General features: G+C 37.7%; 1 protein-coding gene across 5 annotated transcripts in view; it reads right to left on the minus strand.

The window, feature by feature from the left end:
• Window positions 1-26,895, minus strand: part of PIGK (phosphatidylinositol glycan anchor biosynthesis class K) — a 98,849-nt gene that overhangs the window by 15,040 nt on the left and 56,914 nt on the right. For 3 of the 5 annotated variants that reach the window (XM_080601506.1, XM_080601503.1, XM_080601505.1), the window contains 2 exons: window positions 21,792-21,896; window positions 8,553-8,628 (listed from right to left, as the gene is read on the minus strand). In XM_080601506.1, coding sequence (XP_080457632.1) covers window positions 8,553-8,628; window positions 21,792-21,896 — 181 coding nt within the window. The remainder of the gene's footprint in view (window positions 1-8,552; window positions 8,629-21,791; window positions 21,897-26,895) is intronic. The other 2 variants (XM_080601507.1, XM_080601504.1) reach the window with 1 other exon arrangement.

Raw genomic sequence — 26,895 nt, forward strand, 5'->3', positions numbered from 1 at the left:
TCATAAGCCCAATACATTAAATGGATGCCACGATATTCACATATAATGCCTCATGTTACTAGTATTCTCAAGGGCAAACCATGCACTCCGGTGATATGCACAAAAGGTTTCAACTTATTTCCATGTCTACTTTCCACAGTAACAATTTGGTTTCACTCCCTTTCACTTGCTCATGAGAAATTCAAACAAACATTTTCATTTGATAAAACATATGTTTTAACCATTTTGGCTTATACTGCCTATTGTAGCTGGCTTCAGAAATTTTGTATTCACATAACAAACCAGGCTGAACTGTTCTTTTTCTTTTTTTTTTTTTTTAATGCTCCCCCTTTTTAATTGTCTTTTTTTAATCAGTAGTTTAGAGCTCACTGTTGTGCTTACATTGTTGTGGCAGTGCAAGGGAGAGCACAGGACTCAGTAAGATGAATGGGGGAGAGAGCAAAATGTGTCCATGTAAGGGGCATCCCTAGCTAAATTACTCCAACCTGCCCATCAATTCATCCTCCCAGCTCATGCCAAAGAAAAATGAAGATACAACACCGATCTGTAAATGTACAGCTTTCCAGGGATCAGGGACACAGGGAAAAATTACATGACCTCAGAAAGCGAAACAGTTCAGCAGTTTGCTGCTATACTTCTTTGTCCAAACCGCAGGATCTGTGCAGCCTAAACCAGCCCATCTGAAAGCACTGCATCAACTGAATCCATTTCAGCTCCTGCATCTCCCTGAAGAGGTGAATAGCAAGAGAGCGGAACCACAAAGCTCTCTCCAACAGCTGTGTGCAGAGTGTCTGCGGGAGAGCACAGTCTAGGTGTACGCACACTTGCTGGGTGCCACCATTGTGAAGAGATAACCTCGTGTCCCCAGGACGTGGCAGCAGAGAGTGGGCCCTACCAATACACAGACGAGCTAATACATCTGCACCTCAAACAGAGCACCCTACTAACTGCTCAGCTAACTCTTCTTAACAGAGCCATGCAATAGGATAAAAGAGCGCCTCAGGGCGGCTGCGACAGGCCATGGCAAAGTTACCTATCTCTGGCTTATAGAAAATGTTCATTCCTATATTTTTACTAGGAAACAGTTAAAGCAAGTACCCCACAACTGACTGTTCAGGTGCCTCATGCAAGCTACTTTTCAATGCATTTAGCCATTCAATCCATTGTATTCAGCTATAATTGGAAGAATTTAATACTACATTCAATTCCCCTGTAATGCTCGGTCAGCAACAAAAAAACTAATGCTTCCTTTCTGGCTCTGACAAGCAGTGTTGTGTGCAGACAAAAGAAGAATTCCCCATGCATGAATATTTTGGTAGTCAATCCTTATGGAAATGAAGTTCCTCATAATTACTGCTAAATTTTTAAGATTTGGAAAACAGCATTTGAAAGAAAAATAATTCCAAAAAAACTTATCATTATTGTGTCTTGAAGACTATGAGGAGAGGTTCCAAGTAATAGTTCAACATAATAAATAGATAAAGAAGCAGAACCTTGCTATGGTTGAGAAACAGTAAAATAATGATCCTGGATAGGCAGAAAGTGATCACCCACAACACTCCTTTAATGGGAAGAGGGAAGAAAAGAGACCTCTTTACTGGGTCTCTGCTTCCAGAGGGCTTCTTCCCCTCACGTTCAGATGACATGTATGTTCAGAAAACATAACAAAATAAAGGCAGCTGCGCCTCATCTGTAAAAACAGATCATCAGTAATTTATGCTAACTCCACATCATTGTATTCTGCGATCAGGAAGAATAGATGAGAAGAACAGTAGCACATCAAAAAATGATAGTTCAGATCTTTTACAAAAATACCTCATGCTACACTTAGAAATATGCTCTATTTCAGGAATATTATGATTTTGCTTATGAGAGCTCATTAGGCTAGTGTACTACTTAATTTCTGATAGAACAAAAAAATAGTGCCAACCCTGTTAGTGTTGACTACCTACCGGCTCACATGTGAGGGTACTGAGTATCTTCACTGATGCTGCGGTAATTCACTAGATGAAGAACTACCTGAAAATGTTGCTGGTTTAATGATTTGCCATTAAAAGACTTGTAACAGCTACAACCAAGTGAAGAATGCACTTGGTAGTTTCTTGGAGTAAGTCAGAGAAACAGGACTATTCCATTCTTAATTAATTATTAATAGAAAACAGTACTATTAAAATCATTATGCACTCATTCTCTAGAGTTAATAGTGCAAATCACATACATTGCGTGACTCACATGTTCACAGCACAGTTCTGCTACTTAAATCAACCTCTTTTAATCAACCTTAACATTAGAAGAAATATTGGGGAGTAAACATCAAAGCACCTAACCACCCCAAGCTGTGCACAGTGTTGGCAGGAATATCTTTGCTGTCCTATGACATATTTGTTTTGGTGGTTGGCAAACACATGCAGTAATAGCTTTTGACAGGAAGTTTGTTTTGCCCCTTCTAAGCAGAGTTTTCTTCTATACAGTAGTATTAAAGGAAGCCAAACAAAAAGTAAATTTCTAAGAGTGAGAGAAATGTAATCCACATACTGTGTTTCATTTGGGGAAAAAAGCAAGTTCTTGTTTACTGGATAACATCCAGTTCTGATTCCACTTGAGACTACTTCTATTAGAGTTATAAAATGCAGGCAAACCACCTTTAGCTTACAGAATTCAGAAATATGTTTAATGTAGAAGAGAAAAGGAATTACCCCAAAAAATCTTAGTAAAGCACATTACTTTCTAACTTCAATCCATGCCAAGTGTCCTAGAGAAAGGGCTAGCTCAGCAAAAGGTATACTGCACACCTGGGTTTCGCCCTACACATGGACCCATCAGAATATCTGAGCCCTGAAGGAAGTTTAGGTCATCTAGTGAGGAAGAAGAAATCCATAGATTGTAGTGACATGCATGAGAAACAGCTTTTTTCACCTCTAGTCTGGAACAAACAGACACGAACACTGTCAGAAGAGGCTGCTGTTCTCATGGCTGAAGCAGCCTTGAGAAGTGGCAGTGGTAAGAGGACAGCACCATCCTAAGTATGTTGCTGGACATTCCAAAAGTAAAACCTGAGCCAGGCAGGTGTCCTAGTGCAAGACATGAAATAAGGCTTTTGCCTAGCTAATGAAATCTTTCTAATCTTTTATATGAAAAATTAGATTTTCAACTATCCTGAAAAAAATTCAGGTCTTACAAAATGAAGCTTTTCTGAGGAGATCTGCGACTGTCCTAGCTGGATACTATGACCACAGTTTTATAAAAGTAAGCTATCCTTTAAAGTTATTTTTAAACACATCTACAGGAATAGATCTTCAGAGAACATATAAATAGGTAAAATCTGTAACTTTACATGTACAGCCTGACACATCTAAGTGTCACAAGTTGCTTTTGAACCTTCTAGCACACAAAGAAACAGTAAAAAGCAAGTATCACTTATCAATGTAATTTAAAACTTTTTAATAAATTATTATCCATAAAATAAAATTATGGTCTACATTAAAAATAAAAACCCGTGCTACTGTTGTGCCAGTGAGCACTTTGCATGCTTGACTGCAGTTTTGAACGTCCCCAATAATTTTTATAAAACACAACTAAGGAACCACGACTCCACCATGAGGACAGACCCAGCCTGAGTGCAAGATTCCCCCCTTGAAACATAACTGCCTAAGGACAGCTACAGGACAGGGCCAAGGCACCAGTGCGATCCCTGAACGTTAAAGGTATGCTCTACAGGCTACCTATCGGCATGTGATGTGTTCATTTCCATGTTCATCATTTCACAAACACAGTAAGCCACATAAAAAACACTTAAAATATATTCACAAACATTAAAGCTCAAGAGCTAAAATTGTTGTGTTACAGACAACCAAAAATACTTCCAAAAAATCTATACAACATGTTGTATTCTCTTAATACTGTTTCAACAATTTCTGCCAAATGCTGCTAAAGAAAACCTCTCCCAATTAAACCAGTGTGAAATAGTAGTAACATTGATGAATGCAATAAACTAACACACCTCCACTACGTGAGAATAAGGTTTCAAGAATGAATAAAAACTACATTTCAAGCCAAAAGGACTTTTTGGCAAACTACTTACAGAAGCAGAGAAAACTGTGGAAACTAAGACGTTCCTGGAAGACTCAAAGAACTGCAACTCAAGTTATCTTTGATGACCATCAGCCTGTTTCTCCACAGCTCTGAAGATTCCTCTCCCATCTTATTTCTTCAATTTCTTATTCCATTTCCCTTACTGTGGACCCCAGTGAATACCCTCAGGCTGGACTGGATACAGTAAGTCCCTAATGTCCCTTGAATCTAAACTGAGCAAAGCTAATGGTGTAGTCCCAAACGGTGCTCACACGCTTTGCTCAGCTGGAATCTGCAATAGAAAAGCACATTTACACACCAGGGTCAGCATGCTCTCCCTGTAATCTCCTGAGATTACAGAAGGCATATTCCATCGAACCTTCTACAGAGAAAGGCTACATTTGTGCACTGGTTTAAAATGGTACAAAACAAACAAACCTGCAAAAGGAAATTCAATTTAATTTGATTAGAAAAACTTCTAACATTTCCCCATGCATTCCCCTACATGAGAAAACACCCCCCTTTATTTTAAGTACATGTGCAACTGTAAACCATGTCAAAGATTAAATAAATTATGCAATCCCTGCCAAGGGTCAGAAGTTAGCTTTCTTGAAATACTGTCCTGTTTTAACAGCATGTTAATTTATCTGCTTAATATTTTACAGTGGGCTATAATAAATAAGTATACAAGTTGATTCTGGTCTGAATTTGCCATTTCATCTTGTTTTCAATTATAACAACATCAGAAGATCTGGCATTTATCCACTGAAATATGTCTTTCATCAATAAAACATGCTTCCATCAGTAAGACACCTGTAACAATTTAAGTCTCTTCAATATCCTAAATCCCAGTTAGGTAAGATATATTACCACAGAGTGACATTCAGAGCATGAGTGCTATCACTGAAGTTAGGTACTTTTATTAAAATACCGTGCTGCATCGGAGGCCGAGCAATGAATATCCTTAATGATATATGAAAACAATCTTCTCAAATGCAGTTTTGCCTGTTCTTTCACTAGACCTGTTTGAACTAAAGACAAATGCAAAATTACTCTCTCCTTATTCTGGCCTTACTATTCATAAAATCATTCTAAGTAGTAGCACAGCATGCACTGATGTATCCAAAGAACCTCATTTAAATGTCCTACGTAGGTATTCATCTGACAGCTTAAGTTTTCCCATTTTAGAAATTTATATTAATAACTAGATTCCTTAGTTGTTTTTTTGTTTGTTTTTTTACTTCATTTAAACACATTTCTCCTTTTTGTTTTTCAAAATGTAGAAAGCTGTTTTATTTATAATGTCTGATTTTGGTATGTAATTTAAATGTAACTGTTTTTATTCTGCTGTTTAATTTCATTCTTCACATTTGTCTTTTTAATTAACCATGGTCTAATGCATTGCATTTAACATATTTATGAGAACTGAAACTTTGAATTTCACAGGGTTTTTATTCTTCAGTTTTTTTTATACTGCTACAATAATAAATAATTACTTGTACCATAAAGTTTAAGATCAGACCCAAAATTAGTTGGTTTTTTTTTTTTTTCCCTTTTGTTAAGTAGATTAACATGTACCAAGTATGACATTTTTTTTGTGGAATTACCAGATTAGAAATCAAAAGTTAATTTCTATTGGTTAGCATATTTTTTTTTAAATAACAGAGATTAACTACTGAAGAGAATGTTAGAAATTACATACAAGTGCCCAAGGAAAATGTGCACGGTTTTAGTAATGTTCAGGAATATAAATCTACAGTAAAATTTGGACAAAATTAGTGGCCATGTTGGCTACAACATAGAACTAAAATGTATCTTGTCGTTATATTTATTTAGGCTACCTGTCTACCATTTAGAAGCTTTAATGTATATTTATGCCACAATAGAAATTCTGTCTTATGTACCAGAATAATTTGCAATCTTTACTGTGTCTTTATTCCTACCTAGAGCTAAAATATAGACAGGTTTACATGAAAACAAAGGCCCATAATTAAGACAGTGATTAACTGTTTGGACAAAGATTATCTCCACATACAGCATTCACTGATTTTACTCATGTTCTTTTTTCTTCTCTTATACTTTCAAAGTCAAAAAAATATATATATATTTGTTCATATACACTTTACACGGTCCTTGCACTCTGTCCCAATTGTTAAAGGTTCCTCAGAAGCAATACACTGTAAACTTAGAAATGCTTATTCACCAGGACTCTCACTGGTGGACAGTATGCTTAGCTGACTACAGCACCTAAAGCCTCAAAAAGAGCATCAATGTCAAACAAAACCAGGACATGATAGCTAAACAATGGCCATTTTCTTCTGTTTCTCTACATCAGAGACATTTGCAGTTATGCCAGGTCTGACTTGTTGCTTTGTGTGGACAACAGCCTATACTGGCAAATCTGCTATAGCAAATGGATAAGAGTACATAAAAAACACATTTTTGCCTTTCCACAGTACAATATTCTATTGCAGTATAATACACAGTAGCTAAATGAACCTTTCCTGGTTATTACCCACCTAATGTTGTAAAAATATTACTATGACATTTTGTCTGGTTGACCATCTTAAAGGTTAATTCTGTTTCCTATTTGAGATTTTTCTCTAGGTGCGACATTCTGTGCAGTTTCTATTTACTGATTCCAAACAACCCCCAAACTGTTTCATTGCTCACTCTCACTGTTAAGAGCATATTGACTGGCTGCCTGCTCTGCTGTTTAATTCATTTATGCTGAGAGTCAGGCATGAAGACAGAATTTTAAATGTGACATTTGCAGGCTGTTGGGTCATTTGAAGCTCTGACAACACCAGGGAGTTCCTGACATACAAACTGGTCCTGATTTCCAATCTTCCATGTTCTGAACACATCAGATATTCTTCCTGGAGGTGCAGATTTCAGCCAAAAGTTTTTAAATCCCCTTACATCTTGCAGAAAAGACCTGTACACTTTAAAGTTTTAAAATAAAGCTCATGTTTCCTTTAAGGTAAAATGAGCACTGCCTGCAGCATGCAACTTAACTGCTTATAAACACTGATTGACAAAGGTATTCGGAAAGATCTACAATAATTAACACTAATAGGATTTTGAAAGCAACTTTGGTGGACTTTCATTTCTTCTTGTTGATCCTTATGTGTTCAAAGCCAGCTCAGTCTGAAACCACAGCTTTATTTAACATTGTCTCTCTGGCTTATTACTACCCTGATCAACATCAGCTTCCAGTTTTCAGGTTGGAAGTTTTCGTTGTCTCAAGACAAGGTAATGGACTATACCATTTTGTCTCCCATGGTGAACTGTCATCATGTTCCCCAGCTTTCAGGTCAATTGTTCAGAGTATACCTGTTTACTTGAAAGATTTCATACAGTCAAGGTACCACATGGAAAACAGTAATATGACCTATTCAGACCTGACTTAGGAACATTATGGCTATCCGTCTCCGAAGCAGGACTGACATCAACAAAGTTCAAAAATGAAATTTTCAGAGAAAATTCCAAATGACTGCAACAAAGTCTTTTTGCTTTCTTTAAAACACCACCAAGAGATGCTAAGTCTCAATACTCAGGTTTAACAGTACATCACAAGTTCTGTGGATGTTACTTGGTCACCAGACCTGTCCTTCCACAAAGAATACAGAGCCCACTGTGGCTAAGGCCCAAAAATCAGGCTTCACAAGAAAGACTTATAAATACAGTCCCGGCATCTAATCTATCAGCAGGATGGACAGAGGCCCTGAACTTTGAGAGAAGAGCCAGAAGGGACTATAGAACCTTGTTCATAGAAAAGATCTCTTCCTCTTCCTTGTCATAGGCTTACTATAATTAGACATATTGTAATAAAAACTGCAGCCTGCTATTCAATCCCAGCTCAGAAGTCCACATCATCCCTCATTTGAGCATCTGAATCAATGGAAAAGTATTGATTCCAAATAGAAGCACAGTAGGTAGGCACAATCTAGGCAAAGTCTCAATCTGTTTACAATTGTGCAAAACCAAAAAGCAAACAGAAAAGTCTGTGGAAAGCAGAAAGTATAATGATACTGCTGTAGCTGGAAACAGAAATGCTGCTAACATCATTCAGAACCGTATTAGGTGGGGAGATTGTTTTCCCACCAAACTCTTCATGACAATTCCACAACAATAATTTCTATAGCTTGGCTGCTTTTTTTTTAGGAGTGGAAATATGATTTGGATAAGGATGCAAATTAGATTAAATTGATGGATTTTTTCTACTTTAACATCAGTAATACACAACAATTTTAACAGCAACTTCTGAAGCTACAACTGTGTCATACAGCAAGTTACTGTTTCATTGCCATGTTCTGAACAAGCCTTTTATAAGGTAATAGCTGTCATCTGAACAAGAATATGTTGTTTTTGCATACCTCCAGCATGAGCACATTGATTGTGCATGACCTAGAAAAGCAGTTTAAATATTACAGATGTTGTTTGTTCTCAGAGAAAATCCTCAAAATAGAAAGGCATACCTGGTGTATTATCTGAGCTACAGGAAGTTGATCAGCATACTTTAGTGGTTCTGTTGCCAATTCATCCTTTGGAAGCCTGGGAAGAAATGAAGTTAACATTTATTAAAGTTAGCACAAAGTTTACTAAGTTAAATTACTGCAATTTAAAAGTTGCATGTATATCACTTTTAAAAGTTTGGTATCAGGGAGATAGTTTTACTTAAAATGAAGCAAAAGTTTATTTTAAGAGCTTAGTTGAACATACTTCTTACAAAGTTGAGTGAAATACTCAGTTTACTATAAACAAATGCTAGTACCATTGTGGATTTTCTCCCAGCCAAAGCACGTAAACCACCAATTTAAGCAGCAGAGGCCTACGAAAGCCTTTAGATTTAGTTTTAGACAATGTGTTGGTGAAAGCTGGATTGAAATCCCCACAGAAAAGAAGTCTTAAGAGTTTGCAAAGCACATTCAGCACTGTTAATAGTACAAGCTTCTTCACTCAATCCTGAGAACATAACTCAAATATGACCATCTCAAAAGGCAAGAGGGATTATTTAGTCTGTTCCCCTTTTGCCGCAAGTGCACATCACTGTTCAGCTGATAAGTTAAACACAAACGTCTGTGCATTTGCGAGCACAGTAACATGTACTACTGGTTTCAAAGCAAGCCAAAGAACATCAACTGCAGGAGCAGAATACTTCACAAACAACATGCATCATACATCCCTTTAAACTTCAAACAAACTGTAGCTACAACTGAGAACGCCAAATCCATAAACCCTCACTTAAAAGAATATTTAAATGACAGTAAATTAATATGAAAATGTTTTAAACATTTCAACCATGCTGCTTTCTTCTACTGAAACCACACAGCATGTGCTACATTTTCAAAGTATCATTCAAAGTTTCTAACAATCCTTTTAAAGAGTTCTGAATATAGGAATTACCGTATTACGAGAAGAAATGAAGGAAAAGAGATCCCTATGAAAACAAGACCTTTCTACAAAGTTAAATCATAATTACTTTCACACAAAAACTGTAGCCATGACATTATTTTCCAGGTTCAAGTTACTAACTTATACGTATTCAAGTCAAAACCAGTAAGTGTGCTTGCACGGTTACTTTGCCTGCACGTTGGCTGCCAGGTAAGAGCCAGAAACTACAGACTGTCTCTGTACTTAATTCAACAGGTAAAAGATAGAACTGTAAACATATATCTCTTCCATTTTCCATTTCCTTATTTCTGCTGTGGTCTGGAATGCTTTTAAGTTAAAATAAGAGCCTGAATGAAGAAAAATTAAGTAGCAAGCTCTAAAGTATTGAAGTTGGTTGACTGAAACAGCTGATTTATTTACAGGGTTTTTTAGAAAGGACTATTAATGGCAACGATAAATTTACACTCACAACATGCTACTTTCCAAACTTCAGTAATAATGGTTTGTGCTCCAAAGAGGTCACAACTGAACAAACTAAGTATTTCACTGTGTTCTGTTGAAATACCTGGAAAAATTGTCACCAATTTTGAAAAGATTTTCCAATTCTTTATTGCATTCTGCAAGAGAATTTGCATCCATGGGTTGGGTTTTTTTTGGGGGGGTTGGTTTGCTTTTTGTGTTTGGTTGGTTGTTTTTTTTTTTCCATGAAGTAGTCAGATCTTTTTGGAACTGTTTTAAAACAGTCTCAAGTTCTCCATTACTGTTTCAGGTGACTGGTGGTTGCATTGATTCTTTTTAAAAAGCACCCTTTCTTTTTTTCCCCTTCCAAAAAATACATAACAACTGCAGATGTAATCTGGAAGGTACGTGTCATGAAATATACTGCTTTTTTTTAGTCCAGTAGAATCATGGGAGCTTTAAGTGGACTCAGCAATTCATCTGTGGTGTGCAGAAGGTACCTTTCCACTCATTTCTTTTCTATTTTCTATCGTTTGTGGAGTCCTGACTGGCAAACATACCACTGTCTATTTAGCTATCTACATTCAATGTGAATTTGAGATGACTTCTGTTCTACCGGGAGCCTGTTAGCTGACACAATACTCTGATATATGGATACCAGCTACATAAACCCATTTCTTTGCCATAGTTCGACGCAGTAAACCACTGCACACAGAACATAATATTCATTAATATCTTGAACACTTATTTCTGCAGTCTTTACAATAACAATGCAAATCTGGAAAAAAAAATTGTATCTCAAATCCCAAAATGAAAGATTTGAAGCTGCAAGTAACAGCTAAAATTACTATAACTGAACGTTAGCAGGAAATAAAAAAGCTTGTCTGTTCTATCAAGGACTTTGTACATTTGGCAATGTTTTCTGTCTAGACAGTGTCAGCACCCTTTGCATAGTCAAACAACCTCCTTGTCAACTGCAGACAAAGACCTTTCTTAACGTGTCAAAGGATTAAAAGGAGAAAAATTACCAAGATAATTTTGAGCCTTAGGAAGCTTTACTAAAAAAATGGGTAGGAAAGAATAGTATAAACATGTATTTTAAAGTAGATTTAGATTTACATTGAAATTAGGCTGACAGGAATCTTTCAAGATCAAGTTGTTTTTTTTTTCTAAATTACTTTTCAAAAAAAAAGTATCAAGTCAATTGAACTACACTACATTTTATATTATATATAAATTATAAGATTTAGATAGACATTATATATGCATACATGTGTATACATACATATACACACTATAATTACACACACACACAGGTATTCTACAAGAGGAGCTCAGAACTGTTCTCTCAAAGTTTTTGCTTAAATGGCATGAGCTTCTTCTATACCCAGTGATGTACTAGCTGTCAAGACAACAAAAGAGTTTTCATTCTTCTCTGCTGCAGATGAGCCTCCTCCACTGGATGAGCATGCATCTCAATCTTCAATATTAAACTGCATAAATTAAAGCATGGAAGCACAAAAGTGTTGACAAAAAAGCTATATGAAACATTGCCAAAGTATGGCTTTTATCTACAGCAAGTCATTAATTTGAGCTAGCAGGTATGATAAAGCAATGTATCAATAAACTTTGGGTATTTGAGGTTACTGAATAAAGAGCAAGAATAACTCACAGTAAATGGTCTTTGCAAATTTGACAATAGTAGTGTAGCGTTCATTATAATGATATTGCAGTACTATCATCTAAAGCTACAGCAAGGCGTTTTGTCAAGTGAAAGAACAGACCACCTCCTCCTAGTACCATATGCTCAGATCGGTCTAACAAAAATTAACTGTGAAAAGAATATGCAGATCATCGAGACAACCAAAAACATCGAGTTCTCACTGACCATAAATGAATTTTTTGGCCTAAATTCATATGCATATATATAGTTTCACAAAGGTTGTCCTGAACATTTTGTTCCCAGATCTCTTCTTTTTGATCAACTATAAGAATATTTCAATGCATTTTTCTAGGAGTAATCTCAGTCACTTCTACTTGTGCTTTTGACCAAGAGTCAAAGTAATGAGCTGCAGTTATGTTCACTGTTTATAGCTATTTACACTCCTGAAAATTAAGAGTATCTAATAGTAGTAATGTTCCTTTTAGCTAAAAAAAAAAATCCCTTGAAGTTTCTTTGTCACATTTTAAGCAAGTAAAAATAAAAGTTCTGTGAGAAAAATATACCTTTTGCTTGATTTATCTAATTTTCCATCACGTGATGGTACCTGTGACAGACAGAAATTGAACTTTATGACCCAGAATTTCCTTCCAGGCCTAAGTTTTAAAGTAGTCTTATACAGCTCGTTTGGAAAATGTTTCCAAGTGCTGTAAAACATCCACAGCATGGAATGAAATGTTCTAGTCTAGGTAAGTACTACAAGTGTAACTATGTCAGTCAGCAATACCACTTTCATTATCAGTTTTAAGGGATATAAGCAATTATTAGAAACTCCTTTAAAGAAAATTATATACATACAAAGGCTCCAACTATCCCTTTTTGATTTCCCCTCACAAGCACCAGCTTACTGGTCTAAATACTTATATAGCTGGTATAAGGCAACCTCCTCTAAATTGTTTCACTTTTTGCTTCTTTTATTTTATCAACAAAACCTGTATACAGTCATTCCCTCTAACAGAGTTGAGAAGTGGATGATGCAACAAAAAATTGCTATCCTAGAAGCAGCACAGAGGATAAAACACTATATACGAAAGGCCTCCATGAAACACCATCCATCCTGAAAGCTCCAAGAACCGGAGTAAACTCAAGACTTGTCTGTCCTAAGGAAAGGCCAAACGCAGCTACTGGAGCCTAAAATTCCCTGGAAGCAGGCACACTGACTATATTTTAAATAATCTTTTAAATAAGATAGAACAGAGACAGCTCACTGCCAGTAAGATCAAAAAACATGACATAGCTGACATAGACATCTCTAAATTCCCACCCCCAACCAAGTGGGAGCTGCACCCAGAGCTGGTTTCTCTGGACACCAGAGTGTTATGGCCTGAGCCATGCGCAAAACAGGGTCTGGGAAAGCGCCAGCTGAGGGGAGCAAGGACTATGCTAACAATTAAACACCACGATGGCAAGACAGTCCCTATGTCTGTCTAATTTACAAGTACAGAGCAGCCTCATATTCCATCATTAGAGAATTACGTTAGTTAGCCTGGCCAGCTTTGTAAGTAGGTCAAATTTAAAAAAAAAAAAAAAGGCACGATTCGGGCAGTCAGTACAGAGTATGAAAGAATTATGTGAAAACTTACTGCTAAACTGCTACTGCATTTTACATGAATCTAAGATTACTAGCCCACTAACATTGGGCCTCCGAGGCTGGATGAATTACCTATAAAAGACAATCCTCTTCTAAAAAGCATAAGGGATAGAAAGGCCCTGACTAGCAAGGAGTAAAAGGTCACCACAAAAGAGGATGTTCTACTTCCTCCTCTCGTTTGCAGGGCGGAGGAAGAAGAACAGGTCAGGAGAAAGATCATGTCCATTACCATCATCCTGACCTTGCTTCTCCCTTTCAGCAGGACACAATTAAGTTGGTTACTGTCCTCCTTCCAGAGACAATTTCCAGGTGCCTGGGACTGCATTCACTTTTGCTCAAACACAGTTATGCCAGGAAAAAAAAATACAAAAAAATCATCTCTGTTGATGGAATTTGTGCTCAAATCACATATGAGGCAATTTGAGGCTGTAATTTCACAAAATTAGTCGGCCTGTTCAGTTCATTTATATTTGACACTTAAACCTTTGTAAAATTAAAGCCTAATTTGTTGTAATACAGATTTCTTTGTATGCTTAATGTCTTTCAAAACAATTCCGTTACGAAAACAAAACTAATATTTTATGAATTAATTTTCCAGTAAGAAATGGCCCTTTCTGTCTCAATTGAGCATGACAGCAGAGTGCTGCCAACAGTGGCAAAGCAAGCTAACGCAGTGGCATATCAGCATATAGTGCATCACGCCTGACAGCTGATAATGCAAAGCATAAGGAGATCTTGATTTTCAGGGAGAAGACTAGAAAGAAACATAAAATCAGAAGAGAAGTGGGAAGCAGTAGGAGACAGCAGAAGAGGAAGATCCTGAAAAATTCAATTTGAAAGTTATTTTTATACTGCCACTGTGACTGCTTTTAGATGGAGGAAAGTAAGCATGAAACAGAAACTGTGGAAAGTGAATCTAAATCCAGTAAAATGTGTCAAGATATTTAGTGAAAAATCTTATTTGTTATTTATATTTACATGCTCTTTCTTGTGGGAAAATTCTTAAGTCAACGTGTGCTGAAGAAATATAAATCCCTATTATCAAGAAGTGGCATATTTTGCCACAAATGCTAATCCAACCTATGGTCTGCTACACGGAATAGCTGCAGTGGCTTTAGGGCTTAGATATATTTTATCTCGTGCAAGTATTGCAAAAATACAAGGAAAAAAAAGAGCAGCATGTGATCACTAACTGGTTTGCTCATGGCAGAAATGGGTTGTTAGGACACTTCAGGGGAGAGAAAAGACTTGATAACCAGGACAAACTATACCACACAGCCATATAACCTGGCTCCCTGGGCAATGTAAACATTCGCTAATTGCATGAGGCACTAGGGATAAGGCTAACATTTCTTTCTTCCTATACAGTCTTTAGATTTGCTGGTTTGAACAGATCGTGTTCTTTCACGCATATGACCCATGTACAGGCAGTACTGCACCTCTTTGAAAGTGCTGATCCGTGAAGATAAGTCCTTATATAACCACTCCTCTCAGAAATGACACAAAATCAAAGTCAGAGTGTTTAGTCAGGGTAAGGAGAACAGGCTATCAGAGACAAAAATATATTAAGGAAGAAGTGGGTGTGAGGGTACCTTCTTTATTTGATGTAGATGTACAAGACAAGCTGCTCCTGAACTGCAGCCTGGCTTGTTCAATAGAAAACTTCTGAATATTATGAATGAAGATACTGGAACAGATTGTCCCACTTCTAAAAGTGGCTCAAAAGCAGAAATACAGCAACTGATTGGATAGTCAGTATGTGGCCAAAGGATGCAAGTAACACTGCAGTGGCCTACATTACACATCCCAGGTTGAAAGGTCGAAATGATTAATTTAAGTCCATGAATAGCACCAATAGCTTTATTGACTGTAAATACATGAACGTGCTTGCATCTGGCAATAAAAAGAAAACAAAATACCAGAGCTTTATGCACCACATCAGAAAAAGTTATTAGGTTTCCTATTAAAAAGAGCCTGAAATGGGCTATGTCGAGTTTGAGTGAATAGTTTTTAAAATTGGCCATTGAAAAATTTATCTACCATATCCATACTACAGAAGATTAAGAATTAGACCTTGGATCAATGCCAGGTACTTGATCTATCTGCTAAGTCCTAACTTCACATGTACTTAAGAATAGGGTATATTTAACCAACAGGAGCACTAGTCTACATGGAAAATGCCAGAAGAGAACATTGTTAGTTCTGCTCTTCCTCAAAAAATGTGCAAATAGATTATTTTCTTCTCTTTTTAATGGAACACAAGATTACACAGGCATGTCCACCATACATAGTCACAAACAATAAAAGCAAACACTCAAAAGTAAAAATCATCCCAAGGAATTTTCTCACATCTCCTTTATGGTATCAATTTCTTCCATTACTTAGAAATTATAGATTGGCTTGGGTTGGAAGGACCCTAAAGATCATCTATCTCCAACCCCCTGCCACAGGAAGGGATGCCACCCACTAGATCAGGCTGCCCAGGGCCTCATCCAACCTCATCTTAAACATCTCCAGGGACAGGGCATCCACAACCTCTGGGCAACCTGTTCCATTTCATCACCACCCCTCTGAGTGAAGAGCTTCTCCCTGACCTCTAATCTAAATCTACCCTCTTTGAATTTAAAACCATTCCCCCTTGTCCTGTCTGCCTGAGCAAAATGGCATCCATCTTTTTTATAAGCCCCTTCTAAGTACTGAAAAGCTGCGGTCAGGTCACCCCTGAGTCTTCTCTTCCTCAGGCTTAACAGCCCCATCTCCCTCAGCCTTTCTTCATAGGAGAGGTGCTCCAGCCCTCTGATCATCTTCGTAGCCCTCCTCTGGACCATTTCTAACAGATCCACATCCTTCTAGGGGTGGGTGCCCCAAACCTGGATGCAGGACTCCACATGAGGCCTCACAAGGGCAGAGAAGAAGGGGACAATCACCTCCATCCACCTGCTGCCCACTCCTCTTTTGATGCAGCCCAGGATGCAGTTGGCCTTCTGGGCTTCAAGAGCACACTGCTGGCTCATGTCAAGCTTTTCACCCACCAGAACCCCCACGTCCTTCTCTTCAGGTCCCTTGGATGGCTTCCCTTCCTTCCTTCTGTTGTATTAATTGCACTGCTCAGCTTAGTGTCATCTGCAAACTTGCTGAGGGTGCACTAGATTCCACTATGTTATGTTGCTGATAAAGATATTAAACAGTACGGGTCCCAGGACAGACCCCTGATGTACACCGCTCTTTGACTATTTAACAGAACATTCGGTGTGCACTTTGTTCGCTTTCCTCAGGTGTGTGCGGATGTCCTTCTCTAACAACCTGATATACCTAATAACGCAAACAATTTCACTCACTTCCAGTGTCCTGAGCTTTAGTTAGCTGGACAGCTGGCAGCTTACCTAGCGTGACTTTGCATGACTGTCTAAGAATGCTAATGTGCATCTTTTGCCGTTCATTATTGCGAAGTCTGAAAGTCATGTCTTTCAACGGGTACGCGATTTAGTGCACATTCAAAGATGAAAAGAGGAAGGAGATATGTCTACAGTGAAAATACACAGGTACTTCACAATTATAGACAAGTACACCAAGATCCTTTGGTAGCTGAATGCAGTAACCTTCACTTCATGATGCTTGCGGAACCTAATCCAGCAGGTGGCCTACTGTGAAAGAAGGCTTAAAAAGAACAATGAACAATACAGTATGAAGATAAAGAAAACAAATAAAAGGGAAAAAAAAGTGATCTCTTATGCAATGAAAAATTCAATCAATGTTAGACAATCAGATTTATGATTATCTGGGGAAAAGAAAGCTAATGACTTGCATTGAAAAGAAAAATATTTTACTTCAGTAAAGTTTCTTAACTTGGCCTTTACAAAGATAAACTCCTGTAGAATAAAGAAGCAAAGCCTCTTATTGCTTGGGAATGCAAAAATACTTTCAGTAAACTGTTAACTTCTTTTCAAACAAGTGTCAACAATTTTGATCCAAGCTAGTCGTACAGACTTAATCCTGGAGTCTCTGAAGGCACAGTGATTTCTGTTGGATGCGATCATAAACAGGTCTGTTAGCATTTCCAGAGTCGCCAGACATACTTGAGCTTTAATCTGTTGCTTCATAAACTGTATAAAACTAGACTGTAACAAATGGTTCCTCTGCATTTCTGTGATCCACACATAATTTCTTACCTGAAGAATCTCAGGTGATTAACTTTTGTCGAGCTACATATACTTAACCATCCCAAGATCCTAAAAACAGATGATGGAAATCCGTAACGTGTTTTTAGCCAAACATGCAGGTTGACCAATATTGTCTCTGCCCTTTTCTAGCCAATGACTTTTGTCAAAATACATCTAGTCACTGAAGAGACTCTCTGTTCTTATATTTAAGCTCCTGCTCCTATTTTTATACTTAGGCAAGACACAGGAAAGGAATTAAAAAGAATATTAGCTTAACTAAGCAGAACTGACTTTGCTGCTACTGGAAAACACATGACCTGTAGGGCTTCATTTTGTTATCTCAAATATTCCACACTTTAGGTAAATTAGAAAATCTCTCTTGAATTAATTTAAACTTCAACATGATGATGCTGCCTAAGCACAAAATGCTAATAAAAAATTTGAGATAAAAAGACCAGCTAAGTCTCTATCACTGAAAATCACCATTTGAGTCCACAGCTAAAAGTAGGTACTCCTTGCTTAACATTAATTCGTTCCCACAGCAGGCAAGGTCTGGGGGAAGAAAAGAGAACAAATGTCTCCATGAAATTTCCCAAACTCAGAGCATGTTATACAGTCAAGTCCAGCAATTTCAAAGGACCTTTTATTGATGGTCCAAACCAGTCAGGACAGAACATCTCCCACCTAGCTGAACAAACGTTTGATTTAGTTTGAAGTGTATTTTTGCTATGATGTCTAGTAACTGAGGCTGTAACAACACCTGCCAGTGCAGAAAAATCAGCAGAAAGTTTTAAAACAAAGAATTAACATGGAAATGTGCCAGGATAGCAATTCCATTACTTAGAGGCCATGATCAGTTAAATTAATATTTTGTTCAATACTACTGTTCCTTTCTGCATATGTTCAAATTAAACAGAATGTATGCATTATTTATATTGTTACACTTTTCAACAAGCACTTTCTAAAAACCCTGTAATATACACATTTTTAAGTCCCAATATTTCTACACCTACAGTACATATTTCTGTTTTTTCAGTTCATGAGTCATGTAATGTACCATCCAGCTATAATTTCTCATGAGACTGCTTAGTTCGCTACAAGAATCTGTCAAAGTAGCAGTGGCAATGTCTGTTCTCTGCTTGACACCATCATTAGACCTTCTTCTAAAAACACCTCCCTGCATTTCAAGCTTCCTACTTCACTTTCTTGCACTTTTACTCAAATTTATCAACGTAGATAACCACCTGAAATTATAGAAGTATCGTTTCCAAGGGACTTTTGGAGATTACCCAGTTCATCCTCCCAATATCAGAACAGGTCAGCCACAGCTTTGTCTAGCTTTGTCTTCAAAACCTCTACAACCTTTCCTTGTAACATGCTCTAAGGCTACTCTAATCTCTTTGAAAACAAACTCCTCGTGTACAACCTGGACCTCGCCAGCCTGCAACACACAGCCAATGCCCCTTGATACCAAAAAACCTGCATTTCAAACTGTTGCAGCCTGCTATTACAATTCCTCTCTTTACAAGGCTAAGTAAGGCCAGATCTCTCAATCACCTCACACAGGTCGGTTACTCTAGGTCCTCAACATCTTGGCAACCCTCTAGTGGGCACTCTCTTCTACCTCAGCATCTTTCTTGAAGGTAAAGGCCAAAAGCCAGACACACTCTTTCACGTGGGACTCCATCAGCAATGATCGTGGAGAAATAGTAATAATATTGCTCAATCTGCTAGCAATCTCCTCATGTAGCTCTGCAGGCAGCTTGCAATATTGATGATGACTGCGTACCACTGATTTCTACTCAACTTCCTGCCTTCCCAAATTTTGCAGCACTTCAGCCAGAATAATTTTGGTGCCCTGCTCTCAGGAACAGAAACAGCAGCAAGTCAGATCACTTCTCCTGCATCAAAGCACATGGCACACTACTTGCCAAGAGGCATACAAACTTTGGAATTCCCCTGCCTATCAAGGCAAGCCACTAGGTCCGAAGTCTACAGGACAGAGAGAGGAACACTATCTCCTTCCAAGCAATTCAATGCTGTAGTAGTTCCAGCATCTGCCAGCTAGACCTGCAGCTGTACCTTACCAGATACGCCTGGATTTGCAAGTTATCCCTGGCTGCAAAGCCAAACAGTAGGCTGGACAACCCAGATTTCTAATGTTCAAAGGTGGTTTCTAATCCAAATACTTGACACAAAATCCAGTATCTCAGACACCTGAGAAGTCCAGATTTCTGATTACCTCACTCTCCTCGTGCTGGGACGAGACAGATGCAGTAGCTCTGAGCATGCCACAAGCTATAAGCTCCCTTTCTCTTTGCAGTCTCCCAGGGACAAGGTTAAAGCAGGAACAGAAGCAGCTCTGAGTGAGCTACAACCATGTTCCTGTTCAGTTACCTCATATTTTCTGTAGTGTTTTATTTGTCTTACAACAGTAAAGAGCTAAAAACATTTGATACAAAAAAGTTTAAAAACAAATTTTAGTTTATTTCCATACCTATGTTGATATGAATTCTAGTTTATAAAAATCTTGCAATGTCATAATGAGGCTGCACCAACACAAAATGTAGTGGAAGAATCACCTCTTTTGACCAGCTGGACGTGCTGCGTTTAATGCAACCCAAAATGCAGTTTGCCCTCTTGGCTGCCAGGGCACACTGCTGGCTCCTGTCAAGTCTGTTGTCAACCAGCACCTCCAGATCCCCCAGATTCCCTTCAGCTGAGATGCTTTCCAGCCACCCATCTTCCAGTTTGTGCCTGCATCTGGCACGGTTTATTAACATAATCTCAGTGGCAGGTTCTTCCATTATCTAAAAGTCATTTCCTGCTAATGTTTACAATCTACAGAGCATTGTATCAGTAAATCTGAATGTTAAGTGTATGTTATCAGCAGATACTCTCAGCAGACTGTGTAAAGCAGAAAAATATCCAAAATGCCAATCTCTCAGATTTTAAAACTTCAGACTCTCAGTATACCTTACATAAAAGAACAAAGTCTCCAATGCTGCTAAGGTCCTTCACATTCCCGTGCAAGTTTGTGCATATGCATAAGCATCTGCATAAAAGGGCAAATATGAAACTGAGGAAAGAATTAAGTTTCTTGGTTCATCTAGTACAGATAATGAGGCCAGATTTCTCTTTCACAATCTGCATATGGAATAACTAACAGTTACAGAAACAATGGAACAACTCCAACTGCACAGTAATATGTTCAAGAAAAAAAAAAATCCAAAGTAAGGAAAGCACAAACACAGGCAAGAGCCAAAAGATTTCTTCCTACAAAGTTTTACATGCTATATATTATCAAATAGATAAAGACAGAGTTCACACTTAGTCATGTACCTTTTAGCTTCATTGTAAAAAAATTTTGTGGAAAACAAACTTGATTATCTAAATCAACAGTTTTCTCTTTCATGTTTCCATGAACGTTCAGTCTGTCACCAAAATTGTTAGACTACTTTGAACGCAAGCACCATAGTGGCAGGTGGGTATCTTTCTTCTGTACGTTCATTGCTCAGCTACAGCGGATCGTCATTCATGGCTGGGCTTCCCACATGTTATTGCAATTTAAGTAACCAACCAACACAGTAGGCCCCATTTTTTTCAGCATGAATATCAAAGTGCTTTAATATACATACTATAAAGTCCTTCTGCTTCATTCATAATATAAATACAAATCCTACCCTGATTTTTGAGTTAATGATAACCAAAAGTGTATAATAGCATTAGAGTATGTTGGTCCTCTACCCAAAGAAGCTAAGGTTAAAAAAAAAATTCTTTTTGCATTTTAAGTACAACAACTCTGCAGCATTTTTTGTCTAGTCTATAGAGATTATATATTCTAAGAAAATCTTATTGTGAAACTCAGTATGTGTTGACTATTTGTGGCTAGTATATGTACGCTGTACGGCTGTTGGTCAATTGAGACTTCATGGACACAGGCTATATATGCAATGTTTTTATGTCAAGTACTGCTGCCTTTACTTTTTATACTTTAATGTCTCCCTGCTTTATTTCCTAAAACAAACAAACAAACAAACAAACCACCTGCTTCTACTGCATTTACCAAGGCTAGGGTGAATGCAGCAAACACACCCAACCTAACTGATGAATATGTAAGTCACTTTGAAATGAAAAATTTCCATTTCAGTAAATATACGGCACTGTAAAGTACTCAACTTTCACTAGAAAGCTGCTTAATGGCTGCAGTCATTGTCTTATTACAGAGCCCTAGACTGCAACGTGATAATATAGTATTTACCGATGGACTGTATTCTTTGAGAGAGAAAGGCCTGAAAGATAGATACAGTGGGGAAAACAGCAGTACAGAAGAACACCTGCTATCTCAAGCTGACTGCTAAGCAGCTGACAACATTTTCACTGCAGCACTCGCCCTTTAGCACAGGCAGGGGTTGCCTCAGTACCATGGCAGAGCCGTGATGCCATCACCTTCTCAGAGAGCTGGCAGCCTGGGGTCCGCTGGGAAGCCATACAAACTCTAGTAAAATATGATTTATGACAAGAAAATGACAGTGCTGATGGCTCTCCATAAGTGGAAGGCCCCAGGAATTTCTTCTTATCTCAAGAATGTGTTTTGTATTTTTTTTCTTTTTAAATCTAAATATTTTGCAGCTGTAATAAGCTGTTAACCAACTACCAGCCAGCTTATCTTTAGAAAAAACACCGTTCTACAAGAGATCTTTTTAACAGGAAGGAGGAAGAAAAGAAAAACTAGTAAGACTGAATTTCTGAGAGATTCTATAGTTTGAATTCAATACAGCAGTATAGCTGGTACATCATGAATTGATAATGTTGTATTATAATCACCTCCAGGAGTACAATGAAAATGTGTTTCCAGGTTTGGGTGTTTGTGGTTTTCTGTTGGTTGTCTTGTTTGTTTTTTTAAAACATAATAGAACCACTGATCTAACAAACATAGTACATTAACCATTACAGACCATCTGTATACATTATACCTCAAAAATTATTTTCTACTGGAATTTTATTCATTCCACTTCTTTCAGAACAATAAATTGACAGCACATTAACTTACTGTTTTTCTTGTAAGTAGTTTTAATTTTTAAGTAAGTAGTTTAATTTTAAGCAATACTGCTTCAAAGGTAAGCAAATTCAAAGTGAAACTGGCAGGAGGATAAACTGTAATGAGAGAGATACTGAGAGACAGGTAAGGAAAGCCTGAAAATGCCTCACTAAGCCCTTCAGAAGGATATCAGCAGCCCCTTCTGATAGCACAGCACAACACAGCGCAAGCTCTGCTACTTCTTCCATGGGCCACCACGTCAGCTGAGAACACAACATCCTGACACCAGCCTAAGCTGCCAGAAAGGCAGATATGCAAGTCTAAGCAAAGAACAGAACACACTTTTCCTTGTATCTGGGAAGAGATGTCTAAAACACAGTTAAGAGTTGCATTTTAATAACTGGTGTACGTAATTACAAAGGTAAAAATAAACTCTGTGCTCTAATTTAGTGAAGACACCCTTTCCCCACACTTATGAATCTGGCAAGAAGTATTTTGCAAGGTGATTTATTTGCTTGCACCACCTAGTGGGGTTTAGTTTCATCTACCGAAATTGGGTTCAGTCATGTTCCTACCTCATGACATCAGCGACAGACTGCTTTCTCACGACAGGCTTAGGATTTCAAGCCTGCATGACCCACTAACAGTACCATACTTCTAGGTTCCCACACATCTATAAAAGCACAGTACAAAAAAACACTAGAAAACTGTTCCTATTTTACTTGTGTCAAACAAGGTCAGCAGGGACTTCACAGAGGTGTCATAGAAAACTACTTCACAACATGTTTGAGTCTCTGACTTGAAGTACTCACAAACACTACCTCATCAGTGCATACCACAAAAAAGCCTCAACAGTCCTAACAGACTGTTATGTCATAATAGGCCTCACACTGAGATTTGAAAGATTTCTACAGTGCTTTTGGATCAAACCTCTGGCAGAGGCAGGCACGCTGTGCAAAGAGCTCTGTCTTCAGGAAAGAGGCTGATCTGGGAGCAGCAACCACTTGTAGTGAAACCTGACTGCAGAAGCCCCTAAGCTGCCTCGGTTTTCAGTTATATATGTCCCTTTATAATGCACTGCCCCTACACAAAACCTTGCTACTCGAAGCCCAGCCACACAGCACTTTATCGGTTTAAGCTCGTACTTTAATGTAGACGTATACTTGTAACTCCTAGTATCAGAAGAGGAAAAAATACTGCACCTTCTTTACAATAAGGAACTCATTACATATGTTCCATTTGGATTCACAGGAGGACTTCAGGGAATAATGCAAAGCTTTTTACTCTTCTCTGAACTTCTATATGTGAGAAGAATAAAACATTTTAATTTCATAAAATAACTACAATCTCTGATTCTTCAGAAACAATGCTGCTTTATGCCAGAAGAACAAAAGAAAGAGACACCAGTCACAACTGTGCCGACACGTATGCAAAGCCCCAGGCTACGTACGGTACTGCCTAGGACAGCTGTGTACCAGCTCCTTGTGTACGATGGAAGCATATTCTAAAAAAAAAAAAAAAAATGTGGCAACCCAGCAGACGCTAACGCAATCCTCCAAATGGAAAACAAGAAGCGAGTGACTGTATTTTAAAGAAAGAATAAAGTATTTTTTTGATTCCCTTGCTGTACTAAAACTTTTAGATAGTTTCAATTCCCATATAAAGCACTCTTTCAGGATGGAACACTGAAATGCATTTTCCACATTCATAACTTTCTTATTTAATTAAGGTTCCAACACAGACCACTCCATGAGGACTAAGATCAAATTTAAGACTTAATAGCTGCATAGGAAGTAGAAATGACGCTTGCAATCTCATCACATATACATTTGATGTTCACCCACATAACATCTAATTCTGCCTAACTGTGAAGCAATATACAGGCAAAACATTAATACCCGATAGCAAATCACTGCAGGATGCTGAATTGCATTCAAAAAGGCAAAAATCAAAGCACAGCATTTAAGTTAAAGAACATGGGTTCAGACACGAAGGCACAGGAAACTGGCTGTACAAATTACTTTACAAAACCCTGTTTTGCTCAGGACATTCTGCCTCTCCATAACGTACCAACACTGTCTTGTCTTGAAATTTCACCATCCAAGCATTTTAAAGCTGCCCTTGGCCCTCCTATACTGAAGGGAATGCTGCACAGTCAGTTGACCTAGCATAAAATCCCACAAAGAACTCACGGTATTCCTACTGCGGAACCACTTTTATTGGAAAGACTTTTGGTCTAAACACTGCTTATATCATGAAAAGCATTTTTAAAGACTATTCTACAATACAGGATAAGACTAATCTTAACATCTACTGACAAGAAAATAAGCAAAAAATCTCATACAACTTTCACACATTTTTCAAGAAATTCACAAAAATGTCTCCTTAAAAGAGTCTAATGGATTCCAACACTAAAATTTCTTTATTAATAACAGTTTTAATATTTTTCCTTTAAGGACAGTCAGCACCTGATCAGGAACACCAAAGTGATAAAAGCTGAGCATTAATCATGTTTGCCTTAAAATTTCATTATTTTTTTAATGCTTTATCAAACGGCCCTCACATTTTCTGTTACATTTCTTTGCTTTTTAACTTAGCTTCTGTCTAAAGCACTGCTGGTTGCTATGGTAACTTTGGCTTTTTTTTTTCCTGCACTGTTCATGCAGGTTTTCATCAAACCCAATGACTTTTTTTAATCTTATCTGCTCTATAACAATAGTTCCTTGACTAAAGTGCTGTATACTGTATTAGATGAGAATCCTGCTATTTCACACTAGTAACTGGAACAAAAAAAAATATGTTACACTAAATTTTGAAAACTAGCAATTGCAGTGGCTTTTTTGGTTTTAAGTTTTTTGTTGTTTTTTTTTTTTTTTAGTGTCTGACTACATTTACTTTTTTAATCTGAACATTATTCAGGTAAAACGTACTAATTCAGGTACTAGTACATGTAAGATAAAGCAATTTTAAAAACCACTAACATTCCAGGAACAAGAGACCTTGTGTGGTGACTTACTATAACCAGTAGGGTTTTTTTATTTTAGAAGAAAATTAATCATTGTTGTTTCATGTGGCTTAGGCAGGACACAAACAGAGAATTGAGTGATTCTCTGCAATTGCTCAATGTGCTTAAGCACTACACTGCCACTGCAGATGGACATCAGTTCAAATAACCCTGCCATATAAAAAATGTGTCTGGTCACTTTTATAAAGTGATTTCTTCAGATTAGAACATAGTCTGTTATTAAGTTGGTCTAGAACTGACTAGAAGCAAACTACATATGCCAGCAAGCAGATGAAGTACATGCTAAGGCTTGAGCCATCTCCAAACACTTTTCACTCGGATTCTTTTATAAATCTATTTTTCCATGACTATTTAAGTTTAGGACTAAGTTCTTTGATACGGGTTTGTTCATGAGGTCTTGCTTTTCCTTGAATTAATGCAAAGGAGATGCTCTTCTGATATTTTCTATAGCACAATGTCATATTTTTCTGCTCTACATAGGAAATACTCCTCATAAGAATTTATCCCCTTACTCATGAAAAGTAACTCAAATACAATGATTCAGTCAAACGGAGCTAATTACACAAGATTCATCCAGCATGCAAGACTGAGCATTACAAACATAAATCCACACAAAGATATTAGCAACAAACAGATTAACTACCTCACTCATTAAATCAGTTCCAAAAGTAGCATCCTAAACTAAAGTTTTACTCAAATAGAGTTACCTGCATCTGTCCCCTAACATTACTCCAGAATATATACAGCCAGAGCCAGGCGGAGCCAGTTTCAATAACAGGAAGCTATTGAAACAACCTCTGTTAAACTATAGCTCTTAACCCTGTTGCCACCCTCTCTCTGGGGAGCTGTGCTTGGGTTGACCAAGACTGCTTCTCCACCCCGTCCCATCACCTCCCAGCTCCCACAGCCCAGCCCTTCCACAGCGTCTGCCAGCTTGCCACTGCCATCCTTTGCTGCCTTGCTCTCTTGACCATCTTTTCAAAACCTAATGATACTTCTTGTGGAACACACCCATTTGCACAGCTACAGCATCAAACCAGTTGCCACATTTGATATTATGAGAAGCAGAGCATTGCAGACCTGCTTAATATGTAATGCAGGTCAGTCTCCAATAAGCCTCCTTCGTTACCACACTTCTGCAACTGCCATAATTCTGGACCATGGACTTAGTAAGCACACTTGAAAATCGTAAGAACCATGTTAGCAAGGAAACTTGTATTCTCTTTAGAACACTGATGTCACTGTGGACTTCAGAAACAGCAACAGAGTTGAAAACCGAAATAATTAATTTACCTTTAATACTGCTGTCCTTTTAAGCACTATCAAATAATATTAGCAAATAATATAAAAGATTTACAAACTAAGAGTTACTACTTCAAAGAATTCAACCCTGAGGATGATTTTGCTTTACTCTGTTTGGAGATGGGTTGC

The sequence above is a fragment of the Anser brachyrhynchus genome, assembly GCF_964034855.1.
Source record: "Anser brachyrhynchus genome assembly, chromosome: 8".
NCBI classification, from domain to species: domain Eukaryota; kingdom Metazoa; phylum Chordata; class Aves; order Anseriformes; family Anatidae; genus Anser; species Anser brachyrhynchus.